The sequence below is a fragment of the Cervus elaphus genome, chromosome 3, assembly GCF_910594005.1.
Source record: "Cervus elaphus chromosome 3, mCerEla1.1, whole genome shotgun sequence".
Classification (NCBI taxonomy): Eukaryota; Metazoa; Chordata; class Mammalia; order Artiodactyla; family Cervidae; genus Cervus; species Cervus elaphus.
The window spans coordinates 31,755,809-31,772,220 of record NC_057817.1 but is presented as its reverse complement, the minus strand read 5'-3'; the positions used below and the strand labels follow the sequence as shown (position 1 = coordinate 31,772,220).

General features: G+C 48.2%; 2 protein-coding genes across 12 annotated transcripts in view; one reads left to right on the top strand and one right to left on the bottom strand.

Annotated features, from left to right (window-relative positions):
* Positions 1–6,670, top strand: part of PFKM (phosphofructokinase, muscle) — a 43,500-nt gene extending 36,830 nt beyond the window's left edge. For all 9 annotated transcript variants that reach the window (XM_043885714.1, XM_043885723.1, XM_043885782.1 and 6 more), the window contains 10 exons: positions 388–537; positions 1,598–1,668; positions 1,997–2,084; positions 2,174–2,326; positions 2,804–2,968; positions 3,905–3,966; positions 4,197–4,308; positions 5,604–5,703; positions 5,783–5,888; positions 6,130–6,670. In XM_043885714.1, coding sequence (XP_043741649.1) covers positions 388–537; positions 1,598–1,668; positions 1,997–2,084; positions 2,174–2,326; positions 2,804–2,968; positions 3,905–3,966; positions 4,197–4,308; positions 5,604–5,703; positions 5,783–5,888; positions 6,130–6,274 — 1,152 coding nt within the window. In that variant the 3' untranslated portion in view covers positions 6,275–6,670. The remainder of the gene's footprint in view (positions 1–387; positions 538–1,597; positions 1,669–1,996; positions 2,085–2,173; positions 2,327–2,803; positions 2,969–3,904; positions 3,967–4,196; positions 4,309–5,603; positions 5,704–5,782; positions 5,889–6,129) is intronic.
* A 1,044-nt stretch (positions 6,671–7,714) lies between these two features.
* On the bottom strand, positions 7,715–15,990 carry ASB8 (ankyrin repeat and SOCS box containing 8). Of its 3 annotated transcripts, none has more exons than XM_043885845.1 (4): positions 15,851–15,990; positions 12,963–13,126; positions 11,397–11,501; positions 7,715–9,588 (listed from the first exon to the last, which is right to left on the bottom strand). In XM_043885845.1, the coding sequence occupies exons 2-4, from the start codon at positions 13,089–13,091 to the stop codon at positions 8,956–8,958; spliced, it is 867 nt and encodes a 288-aa protein (XP_043741780.1). In that variant the 5' UTR covers positions 13,092–13,126; positions 15,851–15,990; the 3' UTR covers positions 7,715–8,955. The 3 variants fall into 3 exon arrangements, with proteins under 3 accessions (XP_043741780.1, XP_043741772.1, XP_043741789.1); XM_043885837.1 differs by having other exon boundaries at positions 12,963–13,122; positions 15,851–15,985; XM_043885854.1 differs by lacking the exon at positions 12,963–13,126 and having other exon boundaries at positions 15,851–15,958.
* Positions 15,991–16,412: the final 422 nt, after the last annotated feature.

Below are 16,412 nucleotides of genomic sequence, written 5' to 3'. Positions count from 1 at the left end.
AATATTTTATCTACACTAGCGTGATCTGGGTTGCTTATTAAACATGCATATTCCCTCCCTCCGAGGGAGATCAGGTCAGGGGTGGGGCCAGGAATATGCAGGTTGAATAAGCTTCCTGGGTGAATCTGATACAGCAGGTGGTCCAAGGATCCTACTTGGAGCAACACTACTCTGGGGGGTCTCATGTTCATTGTGCAGTGATGTCTGGGGTCAGGGACTGCAGCTTTAGTGATCTGTGGTGAAGACTTCTGCTTCCCTGCAGTGGGGGTGAGGGCAGACTGTGCTGGCATTCCCTGGGCAAGGGATGTGCCATCAGAACCGTGACGGACTCAGAGGCCAGCTCCCCTCACTGACCTGCCCTCTGTCCCTCTCCACTTCCTTCCGTAGAGTGGCTTCTACACGGTGGCTGTGATGAACGTGGGAGCGCCGGCCGCAGGCATGAATGCCGCCGTCCGCTCCACTGTGAGGATCGGCCTCATCCAGGGCAACCGGGTGCTGGTGGTGCACGACGGCTTCGAGGGCCTGGCCAAGGGGCAGGTAGGAGGGCACTGCCGCCGGACAAGGAGCGCTTGTGCAGAGGAGGCGTGCAGTCGCCGACCTGGCTGTTCTCTCATGTTCCCCTGTCCCTCACAACCTTCTTCTTGGGGTTCAAGCAGAAGCAGATACAGCAGTCCCCCCTTTTCTGCAGGGGACACATCCCCAGTGGATACCGAAACTGCGATAGCGCCAAACCCAATGTGTAGTTGATCCTTGAACAACTTGGATTTCAACTGTGTGGGCCCACGTATATGCAGAATTTTTTTAAATTTGGCTGTGATCTTCCTTGATCTTCCTTGATCTTAGTTCCCCATCCAGGGATTGAATCTGGGCCCATGACAGTGAAGGCGCTAAGTCCTAACTGGACCTCTAGGCAACTCCTCAGAACTTTTCAATAGCAAGCCCTGTGGTACTTTATGATCTGGGATTGGTTGAACCCATGGATTCAGAGCGGTGGACATGAGAGCCGGCTGTAAATTTACATGTGCGTTTTTGACTCTGCAGAGGGTGGGCACCCCTAGCCACATGTGTTCAGGGGTCAGCTGTGTACTACGTGTTTCTCCTATACTGACAGGCAGGTAGTGTATACAGCGTGGGCGCACTGGACAAAGGGATGAGTCACGTCTCGGGTGGGATGAAGCAGAATGGTGCAAAATTTCATCACGCTACTCAGAACACACAATTTAAAATTTAGGAACTGTTTATTTCCAGAATTTTCCACTCAGTATTTTTGGGCCAAGGTTGACGATGGGTAACTGAGAGCTTGGAAAGTGGGATCGCAGATAAAAGGGGGAACTGCTGTATTTAATTTTAGGGCAGTGGGAAGAGGCAGGAGGCACTGAAATGAGCCCTTTGCAAACAACGTGTCTGATATAATTCTCTATCCCAGAGTTCAGCACGGGGCCCGGTGTAAGATTTGTGAGTGAGCCATAAGGGTGGAGGATGTTCAGTGAAGGGGGAGAAGCCGGTGGTGCCTGGCACAGCTCTGCCAAGGGGTTGGGCCCAGGGCTGAGTAGTGGTGTCAGACCATGATGCAGACCTGTGTGATCTCTCCCCGCAGATCGAGGAAGCTGGATGGAGCTACGTTGGGGGCTGGACTGGCCAAGGTGGTTCTAAACTTGGGACTAAAAGGTGAGCGGCATTCCAGGATTACCTCCACCTAGTCACCCTAAAGGCAGCCCTTGCACGTGGGTGTCAGTTCATTTGGTTTAGGTTCGCTGAGACCAGTGCTGTTGTCTGGGTCCTCAGAGGGCAGACGTGTCCATCTAGACATCCGTTAGCAGCTCTGGCATCTCAGAGCCCCAGCATGTGCCCTTGGACCAGGCAAGAAGTGGGGTAGGAAGGGGGCACAAGTTAAGAAATTATAAACACAGTGCCTTCTAACTCTCGCTTTTCTCTCCCTTGATTTTGCTGTCTCTTCCCCCAATTCTATTCCCCTCCCCTCACCCCAATCAACTAGGACTCTACCCAAGAAGAGCTTCGAGCAGATCTGTGCCAACATCACTAAGTTTAATATTCAGGGCCTTGTCATTATCGGGGGCTTTGAGGTGAGTGTTCCTGCCATTTCTTCCTCTCCTCCTGCCCCCTCCCCCGCCTTCTCCCCCTCATTCCTGCCCCTGCGGCTTTGTCTTCTCAGGCTTACACGGGGGGCCTGGAGCTGATGGAGGGCAGGAAGCAGTATGATGAGCTCTGCATCCCCTTCGTGGTCATCCCTGCCACGGTCTCCAACAACGTGCCCGGCTCGGACTTCAGCGTGGGGGCTGACACCGCCCTCAACACCATCTGCATGGTGAGGGTCCCTCCGGCTTCCCAGCCCCTGGCTGGGGCCCCAATCCCTGGACCGAGTCTGGGCTAGGAAGTGAGCCACTTGATTTGTACCAGCCAAGTGGCAGTGTGAGGAGAACACTTCTCAAGCTCTGCATTTGCCCACACTGAGCTTAGCATGTTGTGTCCATCCTCCTCGCTGTGAGTCCTCTAGCCTAGAGATGCATCTGTACTATGCACACCAAGTGGTTTCTCCTTTCTGAGGCCCTACGTCCTAGCTCCCCTAGCCCAAGCACAGAAGGGTAGGAACGCCTCTGGGGGAGGCGGTCCGCACTGCACTTGCCAGACATGCCCACCATCCTTGTTGGCGAGAACTGGAGGGGGCGCTGGGGCCCTGCTGGCCTGGGGGGACATCGCTCCAGAGTTGGGTGATGGTGGGGCCAGAGAAGTGACAAGTGTCACATCCCTGACCCTGTCTTTCTTTGACGTGTTGTCTTTGCAGACGTGTGACCGCATCAAGCAGTCAGCGGCAGGCACCAAGCGCCGTGTGTTTATCATTGAAACGATGGGCGGCTACTGTGGCTACCTGGCCACCATGGCAGGCCTGGCAGCCGGGGCTGATGCTGCGTATATTTTTGAGGAGCCCTTCACCATTCGAGACCTGCAGGTAGACGGCTACCCAGAGCTTGTTAGGAGGCTCTCCCCTGCCCCATTGGTTCCCCCGTCCCCATGGCGACCTAAGCTGTGAGAGCTCAAGGCAAGGACAGAGCTGATGGTCTGTGGAGTCCTAGGAAGAGCACCGGGCACGTGCTGTGGCGTGACATTCTGTATGTGGTGCCGCTCCTCTTGGAGCATTCGTTTGAAGGGTGGCTGCAGCTAAGCCCTTTATGTGCCTTTTTGCATTTTATTTTCACAACCGCCATGCATGGGAGGGATTATCTCCATATTACAGATGAGCAAGGTTCAGTGAGGTTATAAAACTTCTAAACTTTGAGCAGGTGGTTTAACTGATTGAAAAAGTCATGTCCCCCCTACTTCAGATTTTCCTTGCTACCAAACGGACCCCTGACTCCATTTTTGAGGGGATTCCCTTATGATCCTCATTTCTAAGGTCTTCGTTCACTGGAGCCACAGAGAGGAGGGTGGCAGGCTGCGGGAACTCACTACTCCAAGGGCCCAGCCGTCAGTGGAGGGTGACCCTCTCCCTCCTTCACACCTGGCTCAAAGCCTAGATGGGGTGTTTTCTCCGCAGCGAGGCACTGCTGTACACGAACGCCACCCGTTTAGAGACCAACAGCACGAGCAGGGGTGGCTCTCTGAGGGCCGAAGAGCCGAAACCCCTAGAAAGGGAGATCGGGAGCGGGTGGGAAGGGGCTTCAGACTGACAGTTCCCACACTCTCTCCAGCGTTCCCTCTGCCTGCTCTGCCCATCTCAGCCGGGTCTTCACTTATCTGTCTGCACTGACCTTCTTAAAGGGATTAGGTACCGGTCAGCCCTGAGCTGTCAGCAGCCCGCCCTCCTCATGTCCCTCTCCCTCCGCTAGAGGCCTGCTCAGCCGTGTCCATGCTCAGCTGGGTTTAGGATTTTCCGTTTCATTTTCAGGTGAACGTGGAACATCTGGTACAAAAGATGAAAACAACTGTGAAGAGGGGCCTGGTGTTAAGGTACCTCATCCCCGGTTTGCTCCTGAGTGAAGAGGAGCAGTAGTCAGGCTTCAGTCCTGGTCAGGCTGCACCCCTGGCTGGCACACCCTGCGGAGTCTGTGGATACGGAGCAGCAGAGCCCGAGCCACGGGAGGAGATGGAACTGGGAGGGGCAGAGCCCACAGAGCTTGGAGAAGGCCGGGGGGAGGGAGGGGGCCAGCGCCCGGCTCAGGCTTCCATCTCTCCTGCAGGAACGAGAAGTGCAATGAGAACTACACCACTGACTTCATCTTCAACCTGTACTCCGAGGAGGGGAAGGGCATCTTCGACAGCAGGAAGAACGTGCTGGGCCACATGCAGCAGGTGGGCCAAACACACCGTGCGGCCATAGAAAACCCCCACCCAGCAGCCAGTCTCCCTCTGGCCTCCCACCTGCTGGAGGCTGTCGGGGCCGCCCCAGCACGGGCCTGCAGGCTCTGCAGTCACAGAATCACAAGTCTACCTTGGAATGGCCTGAGAGATTCTGTGGTTCATCCTCTTTATTTAGGGCAGAGTTTCTCCACCTTGGCACTCTTGCCATTTTGAAATGGAAAATTTTTTGTGGTTGTTTTGCGTGTTGTAGGATGGCTTAGCAACACCCCCGGACTCTACTCACTAGATGCCCTCACTAGTAGTGTGCCCTCCCTGCTTGTGTGATTGAAAAAAAGTCTCTAGACATTACCAAATGTCCCCTGGGGGGCCAGGTCATCTCCAGTTGAGAACCACTGCTTCAGATGAAGAAAATGAGGCTCAGAGAGGAGAAGTAATTTTCCCAGGGCCACTAATCAGACTTGAGTGAGGCCAAAATGAGCTGGCCCGGTCTTTCCCCACACACCACGCTGCCTTCGTGGGCACCCTGTGAGATGAGTGTGGGCGCCTCGCCAGGGTTGGGCTCTGTCTCCACTCACTAGGGTTTCCGGGGGAAAGGAATCTGCGTCCAAGGCAGGCCTGCCTCACAGATGCTGCTAGTGGTCTGAGACCTGCCCCATCCCAAACCTTCCCCACTGATGCCGCTTAAGTGTTGACCTTTGACCTTTCTGTACCCACAGCTGAATTCACATTATCTCGGTTTGAATGGGCTTATCAGCTCCTGAAGGAATGGGGTACTATTGGATAAAGTATGAAGACCTCTTTTCTGTTTTTCATTCCTTCCCATTTTCCCACTTACTTTTGCTTTGTTCAGAGAAACTGCATCATGTTTTACATTATTCTGAGGTGCTACCAGGGCACCCAAATTAGGTAACAAGGAATACTTGTTCATCGATAGTGACTGACAAAAGCTGCTAGGCTAGTGAAGGGCAGGGAGCTGACCGAGAGGCCAGTAAGATTAGGAGTAAATGAACAGGGTCATGCAGCCACGGAGCTAGAAGAGGCAACTGGGAGACCAGGCATTCCCTCGTACTAATTACTCCTAGAGCTGATAAACTGCCAGACGTGCCAGCCCAGCACACCCTGGTTCCCTGCCCGGTTTCAGGATTTCCTTTCATAGTTAGATTTCTGGATTCCTGTTTCTGGTTATAAACCTGAGACCCATCCTTTCCTTTTTCTCTGTGTATTAGCGTGTCTTTGCCACTTCATTAAGAGTCCTGCCCCTTGTAATTTTATCACTCTTTTCCCAGGGTGGGAGCCCAACTCCATTCGACAGAAATTTTGCCACTAAGATGGGTGCAAAGGCTATGAACTGGATGTCAGGGAAAATCAAAGAGAGTTACCGTAACGGTAGGTGGGGTAAGAGGGTGAGCCGCTTTCCTAGAGGCCGGTTCCCAGCATAGAAGCTGACTGACTATCCCTGTTGCAGGGAGGATCTTTGCCAATACCCCAGACTCGGGCTGTGTTCTGGGGATGCGTAAGAGGGCCCTGGTCTTCCAACCAGTGACTGAGTTGAAGGAACAGACGGATTTTGAGTGAGTACATCTGCTTCCTGAGGTGGGTCCCTCCCCAGTAGTTGCTGAGATCTACTCTTCCCAGGCTGTTCACGTCTTCAGTCCTTTTTTCTTAGGATTAACACCTGTAGTCATACCTACTTCAGATCTGATGCTCAGGTCCCAAATTCAGCCTCTGCTGCTCCCCTTTTTCCCATAGCCTCGGATAGAAGTTGATTGGGGTGCTGAAGATTAAACCATCTACCACCTCATTCCTCTGTAGGCACCGCATCCCCAAGGAACAGTGGTGGCTGAAGCTGAGGCCTATCCTTAAGATCCTCGCCAAGTACGAGATTGACTTGGATACCTCAGAGCATGCCCACCTGGAGCACATCACTCGGAAGCGGTCCGGAGAAGCTAACGTCTAAGCCTCTCTGCAGAGAGAGGAACGGATTGTCTGATCATGGTCAGCTCACCCCAGCAGATCCAAGTCCGTGTATTCTCACGTGTTTCAGCTCATTTTCCATTAGGTTTCCTTTTATTCTGTAACTGCAGCCATCGCAGCTCTAGCCAGGGAGCTGGGGCAGGGGCCATAAGTGGACGCTCCCTGTATGTAGAATTTCTCCTGACTTCGACCCCAGCTTCCCATGTCACACAAGGCTGGACTCCTCTAGTACTACTGCTCGATTTCAGTTACTCGGTTAGAATTTTCCTAAAAATAAGCTTTATTTATTTCTTTGTGATAACAAAGTCATGGTTCCTCTACGACTATTATGACAACGACACACCACAACTACACTAATAAATGCCAACTGGTCACTGTGCTTTGGATTCTCCTCTTATCATCTTCACAAGTGCATTCCTGTCAGCCCCAAGCAATGGACTCTGCCCAGATGGACACCCGGGAAAAGGCAGCCCATGTGCTAACCCCGTGTACTTCTATTCTTGGGCTCTCTTGACTCTGTACGCAGGGTCCCAGAACACAGGACACCATCCTCGCCCTCATCCCACAAGCGGTCCCTCCTGCATCCTCTGTAGCCAAGGGCACTCCCATCTTCCCTAAGCATAAAGTTATGTTTTACCTCTTCATCATACACCCATTACCCAACTTTGCTTTTTTTCCAGCCATTCCCTAATCTCTACTCTGACAATCCAGGGTTCTTCCTTCTCAACTTTCCCCTCTGTGCTCCTTCCTGGATGAAAGCCAGACTCCATCCCGGTGGGGTGACATGTACATTTTGAATGCCTGGAAAACAGAGACACTCAATTCTGGACCTAGTTTGGTGGGTTGGTTGAAATACTGCTTTGGAAAACCATGAGTTCTCGTTCAGCTCAGTTTGTTTTCTGTTCCACGCTTCCTCATTAACAAGTGCCCATGTAATACAGTTGGTCCTCAGGACTGGGTCTACATACTGTGCCCTGAGCTGCTGCCCTGTCAATGAGAGGTTTGAGATTAGTCTCCAAGAATCAGATCCTGGCTCTTGGCACAAGCATACATATCTCTCCCACTAACACAGCTTCCTCACTTGCTTGTTGAAGCAGGAAGGAGGTTTGGGGTTTTTCGAGGAACAGAGGAAAGGACTATCTAGTACTTCACTTTTGCTGGCTGTCCAAAGTATAACTGCTACCCTCTAGAAACAGTTCTAAAAAATGACCGAGAAGTCTTGTCAGAGTCCAACATTAATTAAAGCAGCCAAATGTTCTCTGTACAGTTCTTTAAGGGGAACAGAAATTAATAAATATCAAGCACCGTTATCAGTGATTCTTCAAAACAGCTCATACAGGTGGTGTGACAGCCTCAGAGATGAGGACACTGGGGCTCAGGGCGATAATGTAGAGAAAAGTAGGAAGAGCAGAAATTTCCAAACTTGCTTTTACACCTTTTTATTTCCTTTTTTTTCCTTAGTGAGCAAAAAACACCAATAACAAAAGGACAAAAGCAGACATACTTTTTCAAATTAGCTGTGTCAGCAGATTCTGTTCATTTTTTATTTATAGTTCCCAATCAGTTAAAAAAAAAAAGTCTTTCACATTGCATAAGGTCATCTAGAATCAACAACTTGATCTAGCTTAGGAACATGAAGAGGAAGAGTACTTAGACTAAGTATTGTTCACTAAAACAGATCTCTTTTGGGTAGGTGGGTCATCTCAGAGAAAGCTCTTATAAGTGCTCTTCCCCCACTCCCCAACTCCACCCACACCACCAATGTCTTTTCGTGTAGATCAGTAAAAAGCAAAGTTTCCAAAACAACTGAAAACAAACTCCAAACTCTTAGCAGAGTGAATGAAAGACCCATGAGAAAAGGCAGCCCAGCTCATGTCCTCCCCTGCTACAGCAGACACCTCCCTCAATGGTGGGTGCAGGAAGAGCCTGCCAAGCCCACTAGCACAAACTGGCTGTTAGGAAGAGAAAACTGCATTCGAAGAAAAGTTCTTAGGACTGCTTAGAACCTCCTATCTCTTCTACTGCATGGAGAGCAGCAAGATAATCTTTCTAAAATAACATTGCTGAACTACTGTAAGCCTTGGGCACACTCATGGAAAAGCAGCAAAAACTCCCCTTCAGTGGTGAGAAAGAAGGGGCCAGTCCCTTTTGAATGCCCAGGGATGATTCTAGGGACTTCGGGCCCAGTTCTGAACCTGTGCACCATCTGAGGTGGTAGTATCTTCATCTTTGGGCTGCAGCTGTTAGCTGGAGTTTTCTTAAACTTCTTCGCAGATCAATTAAAATGTTTCTAGAGGGATTCTTCCAAAAGTTAATCATGTTCCCAAAGGCAAACTAAATGCACATACTATAAATACTCTTCATCTCCCCAGAGAAATACAGTCTCACTGTTGATTTCTTTCCCTAATGAGGGTTGGGGAGACCTCTTTCTTTGCAGGGTGCAATATAAAAGGCCCAGTAAGCAAGAAACAGAAACAAAAGTGAGGGACATTTTTTTGTTTGCTTGGTTTGGGGAGGGGAGGTGATGTGAAGGTTACTGTTGTGACATGTTGCCTTGAAATATAAACCACACAACAGGAACAACTGCTTTCCCTGTTTTCCAAGACAGACGGTGCTGCAGGGCAAAACCTTACGCAGAGTTGCTGGCCTGACGTCTCCTCCAGGCTATTCTACAAGCAACAGGTATTCCTTTAGAGAAGCTGGCAGAGGAAGGCCCTTGACGGCATCCGGCAGATACTGGAGTCCCAGGCTCCGGCGCACAGCATAGCGAGAGAGTGTTTTGAGGGTCCCGGGGGCTGAGCACAGAACAGTCAGCTTTTCACACAGCTGCTGGTCTTTGGCCACTTCTCGTGGCATGGTGCCATTTTTCCTCAATTCAAAGTGTCCAACAGCTCTGTGGAGGAGCTCAAAGCAAGAGTCCTCTTTCTCTGTCCCAAGTCCCCTGACCAGCAGAGCCACCAGGCGGGAGATGGGCGTCTGGCCTTTTAGGTTGATGACTCTGACCTCTGCACCATAATCAAGAAGGATGCTGACGCTCTCAAGATTTCCCTTCATGGCAGCCCAGCTGAGCGGGGTGTCATTGTTGTAATCCAGGGCGTTGACAGAGGCCCCGCTCTCTAGGAGGGCCCGCACACACTCAGCATTGTTCTTAAAGGCTGCCCAGTGAAGTGGGGTGTCTCGGTTACCGTCCAGTGCATTGGGGTTTGCACCATACTCCAACAGGACCTCCACACAAGCCTCATCTTTCTCGGCTGCATAGTGGAGGGCTGTTCGGTTGTAACCATCCAGGGCATTCACCTGTGAAGAGGGAGTGACTATATTACAGTGTATGGACGATGGGCGGGCAAAGAGGCTTGCATGTGCCTATCCACTGTCTTTGCTATGTAATTTTCTGAACATGCAGGTCAACAAGCAATTCCCAGGGAGCTGTGATCAGGATGGAGCTAAGAAGCAAGTAGGAAAACAATAGTCCCCAAACAACCAACACTCTATTATGTCCATTGGTTAGCTGGCCTGCATCATCTAGGGTTTTGCTGCCACATTCTTATTTAATGTTCCCTAGGACCTCTACCACACAGTAAGGGGGAAGAAACAGAAGTCTAAGTCCTTGTAACTACTCTGAAAGACATTTATTGGAAGGCAGCTTGAACATATTGGTCAGAGTAAAGGTTCTGGATTATTCTACTTATCCTGACTCACTCTGTATCCTGTGGCTAATGGCAACCAGACTGAAAAATAATGAAGTCAAGGTTCTGCCCATGTAGCTCTGCTGTTTTTTAACCACACAGAGCAGCTCAGAACTATTCATCCAAGTCAGCCCCCTGCAAACATATGTTGTGAGGTCATGAGAGAACCTGGAGGAAAACATGCCGAGGAAAGAGCACAAATCCTCCGATGCTGAAAAGCCGCTGGCTTGCTAAACTCAGCATCTCCTATAATATTTGGAGGCTACAAAGATTTAATTTACATCCTAGGTTTAAATAGCGAATTTTCTCCCCCATAAAATGCACTTAAAAAAAAACCACCCTTGAAATATTTAACTGAGTTCAATCTTCTATTAGCTAAAAACTGCCCCCTCACCCCGGGGATAGTCTCACTGCTATTAATCACTGGCTTTCACTTCAGGGTCACTCACAAAAGTTACAGGATAGTTCATGACAGGCAGAGAACAGCATGGCTGTGTGGAGGTGGGGATGCTGGGGGCTAGAACAGGCTTACCCACCAGCATGTCTGGGGCCTGCATACCTGCTTCATGGCATCTTTGATTCAAATGACTGCCTCAACCTGTGCACCCTGAAGATGCCACGAAAAGTTGTCAAAACTGCTACTTTATTTATTTAACAGGCACTTACTTAGTATAATAATTACTACATGCCAGTGTTCTAAACAGTTTCACCCTTATGAAGAACACACCATTTACCATCCTCATTTTACAGATGGGGAAGCTGATGCAAAGAAAGGTTAAGTAACCTGTTGAAGATCACAAAGCTGGAAGTGACAGAGCTGGAATTCAAATCCATGAAGTCTGGGTCCAGACTCTCTATTCTTTTATTCATTATACTATGCTGCTTCTTGCTAATGCCAATAAAAGTTAATCTATTTTTTTTTATGTTAAGATACATTAGAAAGAAGATAACAAGATATGGTAAAACAGAAAAAAATGAATGGGCAGAAAGAGCATAAGTAACTCAATCCCGAGGAAGGGACTGACCCACTGACTTATTTTCCAGTGACAGACATGTGAGAAGTGCACACTGGTGGCAGGTCTCAAGTGGTTTAGATTGAATCAGGGTTGAGGGGACTGAACAGTCAAAAGAGGATTAAATAGAAATATAAACAACCCCAGAAGGAAGGCAGGGAGATTAAGGGGAGATAAAAATTCCCTCTTCCCGGAGCAATGGTCAGTGTATGAAAGAAAGGCAACGGAATGAAGTACTTTGGATGATTTACCATTACATTTTGTTTGAATATTGGCCACGCTAAAGTTACCTAGAAGGTGGGAGCAAGAAGGTGGGAAGAGAGAGGAGAAGAGACAAAACATTTTAAGGAAGTGTGAAGCCCAAGTTTTAGTGAATCACTGATGTGACAGCATTAAAAAACATTACCTCAGCTCCCTTTTCCAGCAGTAACTCCACACAGTCCGCATCGGACACCATGCAGGCACAGTGCAAGGGCTTCAGCGTGCCGTGGGTACAGTTCACATCTGCTCCCTATGGACAAAGGCAGTTTCAGTTGGTGTGCTCAGCTCCAGCTCACCATACAGGACAAGACTCATATCAATGTCGGGGGTGGGGGTGGCGGTGGGGACAGGGTCTAACTCTGACTGTATTGTAAATATACTACCAGCCCCAGTGCCTATTCCTATTAATTAAATGAAATTACAATGCCAATATCCAAACCAAGAGAATACACTGAAGATGAATAAAAGGAACTGTCGATGCCTTAGATCAAGTCATTAAGTTTCTCTACAAGCTAGCCTGAAAGATGGCCATGGGGATGGACATCACTAAGGACATAACCTTGTATGTAAAAGTAGTGGAACCTTATTACCAGGCAGGAAAGCTGGAAAAGTCAGGAATGTGTCTTTCTGACAGAAGCCAGAACTGGCATGCTCTTCTTGCCATCTGACAGATGACCGTCACTAACAGTAACGTCTTCTTAATGTTATGTCTTTGTTTATAAACATATATAGCATATACCTATAAACTAAGTGGCCCCTTGGTATCAGCATTCTCTGCCACCTAGCCCCCACTGGTACTTCTGTTTCACATCTGATGAAGGAGCTGGAGACACCATGGTCCGACCAAAGTCACAGAATGACTCAGCAGCAGAGCTGGAATTAGAATGTGACAAAGTTTCTACTGCTGAGTCTTCTGACACCACTTTTGCTGAGAACAAGCTAATGCTGTCTGACTTTTCTTCTCACAGCTGTGCCACACAACTCTGAAGCAGCTACAGAGCTCTAGGCTGTAAAGGGGATTCTAGAGTTGTTCAAAAGAATGTACAGCAGTAGCCATCTGGATGCATTCTCTAGAGATAAAAAAAAAAATTACCCTGTAACTTCTCTTCAACAGGAATAATATACAGAAAAGCATCAATGCCCTTCCAGGATACTAGCCATTTAACAGAAGTACAGAATGGTACTGGTTAGACAGCAGACAGTTAAAGTGTTTCCGTAAGTCAAAAATTACCATGCATTTTAGGGACTGATAATCTCTATAAAACTGTAAGTGGTAGCTGTAGTTAGGATAGAAGGCCAGTGATATCTCTCCATGTAATTATTATTATAAACTACAAGGGTTTGAAAACCACTAATGCTTTTGCTTGCCACCTTCCTCCCTTAGTACAACATGTGTAGAAGAGTTTGAGCTTGCTGGATCCCACATGCACCATACCCAGACAGAGATTTTACACACAGCACAAAACTAGGGTTATCTAGAACATAATTCCCAAAGAAAAATATCATTTGCACAAAGTGAAAGGCAGAAGGGAAGAGAAGCAAAACATACGTTAATGGTCAAGTGAATACATTTTAGAATATTGTAAAAACTGTAAAAACTCCCTGTCATCTTGTGGTGAGTCAGAGGTGAAAACCTGTAATTCATCAGGATTCCCCAGGAACCTTCCCACCTCACCTCCCAAGGACTCCTGCGTCAGCCCAGCACACTCACCCCTCTGATGAGGTCCTCTACATTGTCGTGTGGGAAGGAGCGAATGGCAGCGATTGTTCGGATTAAGCGCTCTGAGAGAGAGTATTTGCTCTGAATGCTCTGCATAATATACCACATACTGGAACTCATCAAGGCTCCGAGTACGTTCACATGCTCCAAACTGCCTGAAACAAAGATGTTTTAGGCATACACAATACCACTGAGCACACCTGTCCTTAGGGTTAGAGGTTCTCCAAGGCCTTCCCACTACTAAAACCAGATTTCAAAGAGTCAATGACTCATTAATACCATTTTTCCTAATCACAAGAAGGAGAATATGATAGTTGCTGAGGGAGCTGGGTAAACTGGACGGAAGGGTTCTGACCCTGGGAACCCTGGCTCTACTCTCTGACCTCGTCTAGCACAGGACTTCCCCAAAGGCTCCAAGCTGCCCATGGAGCTCTTTCTGGTTTAAAAAAGACCAAGCCAGAAAAGGGATCCCTGGAAAGGCGAAGGATTTCACAAAACGTCTGTTTTCCTGCTCTGAATTAGGTGCTCTTTATTATCAGCACCCCTTTAGGTTACTTGTTACATTTGACCTTGCAGTACAGTTATGGTCATACTGTTTGTCCATCTAAACTGTAATCAATTGGGAGGCAAGGTTCTTGTCTTCTACTTTTTTAGACCATCTCAGGCCAGCCACAGAGTCTCACAGAAAGTAGGTATTTAATAAATACTGGTTGATTGACTAAAGGGTATAGGAGTGATTATTACCTGTGAGAAGAAACAGAACAGATGCATTTATGTTAATGATGACAAGCCATCTGTGAAACAGTTTAAAATGTCTTCAGCAAAGAAAAAAAATGAGAAGTTTTTGAGGTGAAATTCTAAAATAAGAAAGGAACGCCAAAGTATAATTACTCTGGAGTCCTCTATATAAAAATTAGGAAAAAAGTTGAAAAGTTCTGACTAATGATATATGTTTGCAGTTTCAGGAAAACAAGCAGATTTAAGAGTGAAAAATTAATTTAAAAATTAATAGGCCATTTGTGACAACTGAGAAGTAGCCCTGAGTTCTGTGTTGGAAGAAGAAAATAATGCAATATTGGCTCAGACAATAAAGAATCTGTGGGTCTGGAAGATCCCCTGGAGAAGGGAGCGGCAACCCACTCCAGTATTCTTGCCTAGAGAATTCCATGGACCTGGTGGGCTACAGTCCATGGAGTCGTAAAGAGACACAATTGAGTGACTAACACAACACAATCAAAACAATACTTAAATTCAACTATGATAAAAAGTTTTGGCTATCTAAGAGCCATATACCAGTTGGGGAACATTTAAGATTACAGCAAAGAAGGCGGATCATTTCTATGAAAAAGCATATATCAAAAACTGTAAAGAAAACATGGTGTGCTCACTAGGTGTAACCATTTAGGAATCCATGATCCTGTCAAACCATAAGCTCCTTGCTAGTAAATACAGCATTATTTTTAATAGTGCCTGGCACACCACAGGTTCTCAATAAATATTTGTTGTGTCAATGTAAAGCTTATTACTTAGGACCCTAGAAAAATTTAAGACTTGCAGTAATTAGACATCTTATGCATATGATGATTACTAAGGGAAAAACACTAAAATTATTTTGGTCATTTCATACTATGTAACTTTTGTGACGGACTTCTCCCTTATACATTATGTAATAATACTATAAGCTCTTCCATCTTGCTACCGGGTAGCCATTTATCTGTCTAAAATATATATAGCATTAATTAATGGAAGTTAAAAATCAATTCATAGGTATCAGTGATTCAAATTAGGGTATTCTCCCTACTTTATTAAGAACAAAGCTTATTTATTCTTAATAAATAAGCTTACACACTTGTTTATATGCCTCTCTGAAATTTTCCAAATAGCTTAGACTTGGAATACGTTTTAATCTTTGCAACAGCCATGAAACTCCTCAGAGACAAGGGTCTGTATCTTACACTTCTCTGTTGCAAGGAAAAAGGGGAAAAGGTACAGATACATTTTAAGTCAGCAATTCCAAGAACAAACAGAGCATCCAAAGTGGAAGGCTTAGCCCGAAGTGGTTCTGTTAACCATTTCTGGGTCATGATAATCTGAAAAAAAAAAGAAGAAAGAAAGAAAAAAAACTAGACCCTTGCAATCGTTTTCGGAGCTCTCTTGGACTCCAGGCTAAGAAATCCTAACTCAGAATAGGATCATTAGTCCTCTGCGGCTGCCTCAAAGCTCCTGCTGAAGAGTGAAACTTCGGGGCACATTGACAACATTCACTGTCCGGAAGAATCACGAAATCTAGACTCGACATATAGCCAGGCAGCAGCCTGTGCACGGTTTGACCCGATGTGCCCCCTTTCCTCTGCTGGAGCAGAAAGCTCCCTCTCTCCCATTTTCTTCCACTTCGGATCCGAAGAAAACACCAAAGGGTTTTTCTTAATGCGAAGCTAGCAGCAAAAGAGGGGAGAGGCGACATTTAGCAGCTCTGGTGCTAGGGCGGCCGGGCTTTCGCCCACGGGCTGGGAGGCCCGCGACCCGGCCAGGCGCGCCCCCGCCCCACCGCACCAGCAGAGAGGGCTCGCGGCAGCTAGGTCTAGCCGAGTCTAAGGGGCGGAGGGCGAAGACGTGTGGTGTCACTTTCTGCACGGGCTCCGCAAAGACCACAGCAATCCCAGCAGGTCTCGCGGGGCCGGTACTTAAATGGGGTCAAGAAATCTGCCGGGGAGCCCCAAAGGCGAACCAATCCCCGCCCCGATCTCCTTAAGGCCCGGGACGAAATCCCAGCCTCGAGGGCTGGCAGAGCGCGAGCGGGGAGTGGAAGTGTTACTGGGCGTGGTGCCCGAGGTTAGGAAACCTGACTGCAGACATTCCTGCAGCGGGGCGACACTCACCAAACCGTGGGGCTGACCTGGGTGGTGAAAGCGGCTGTCAAGGCGTGACCCGGAAGCAGAAGTTGTCTCCCGCGGGCTGCTGTTTACAGGTTGGGCGACTGGGGTGCGCGCCTGCGCACCGACCACCGTCCGAAGGCGGAACGCGCCTGCGCAGACTTGCGAAGCCGCTTCCGCCTAACCGTGGCTTAATCAGTTTACTTTCTAGCACCGGCAGAGGCTTTTGCGCAGGCGCAATGTGGAGCTTTGGGCTGCACCTGCTGGGCTCGGTCCGTGGCGATGGTGGGCAAAGAGCTCATCAGCTGCCGGCTGTTGGCCCGACTCTGGCGGGTGTTGTGCCTACGTGGACCAGGCTTGCAATGAATTTATCCGAATCCTCCGCTGCCTCCCACTGTCCCCATCTGATAATCGGACCTGAACACCCCTTTTCCAGATTATTCCCAAACTCGGAGACACTGATTCTGTTGGTTTGGAGACTAAGCTGTTAGTGAGAAGTGTCTTTGGCAAATAAGAGACTAACAGCATTTTTCATAAAATGTTGGAACGTATTTATGCTTCTCCGAGC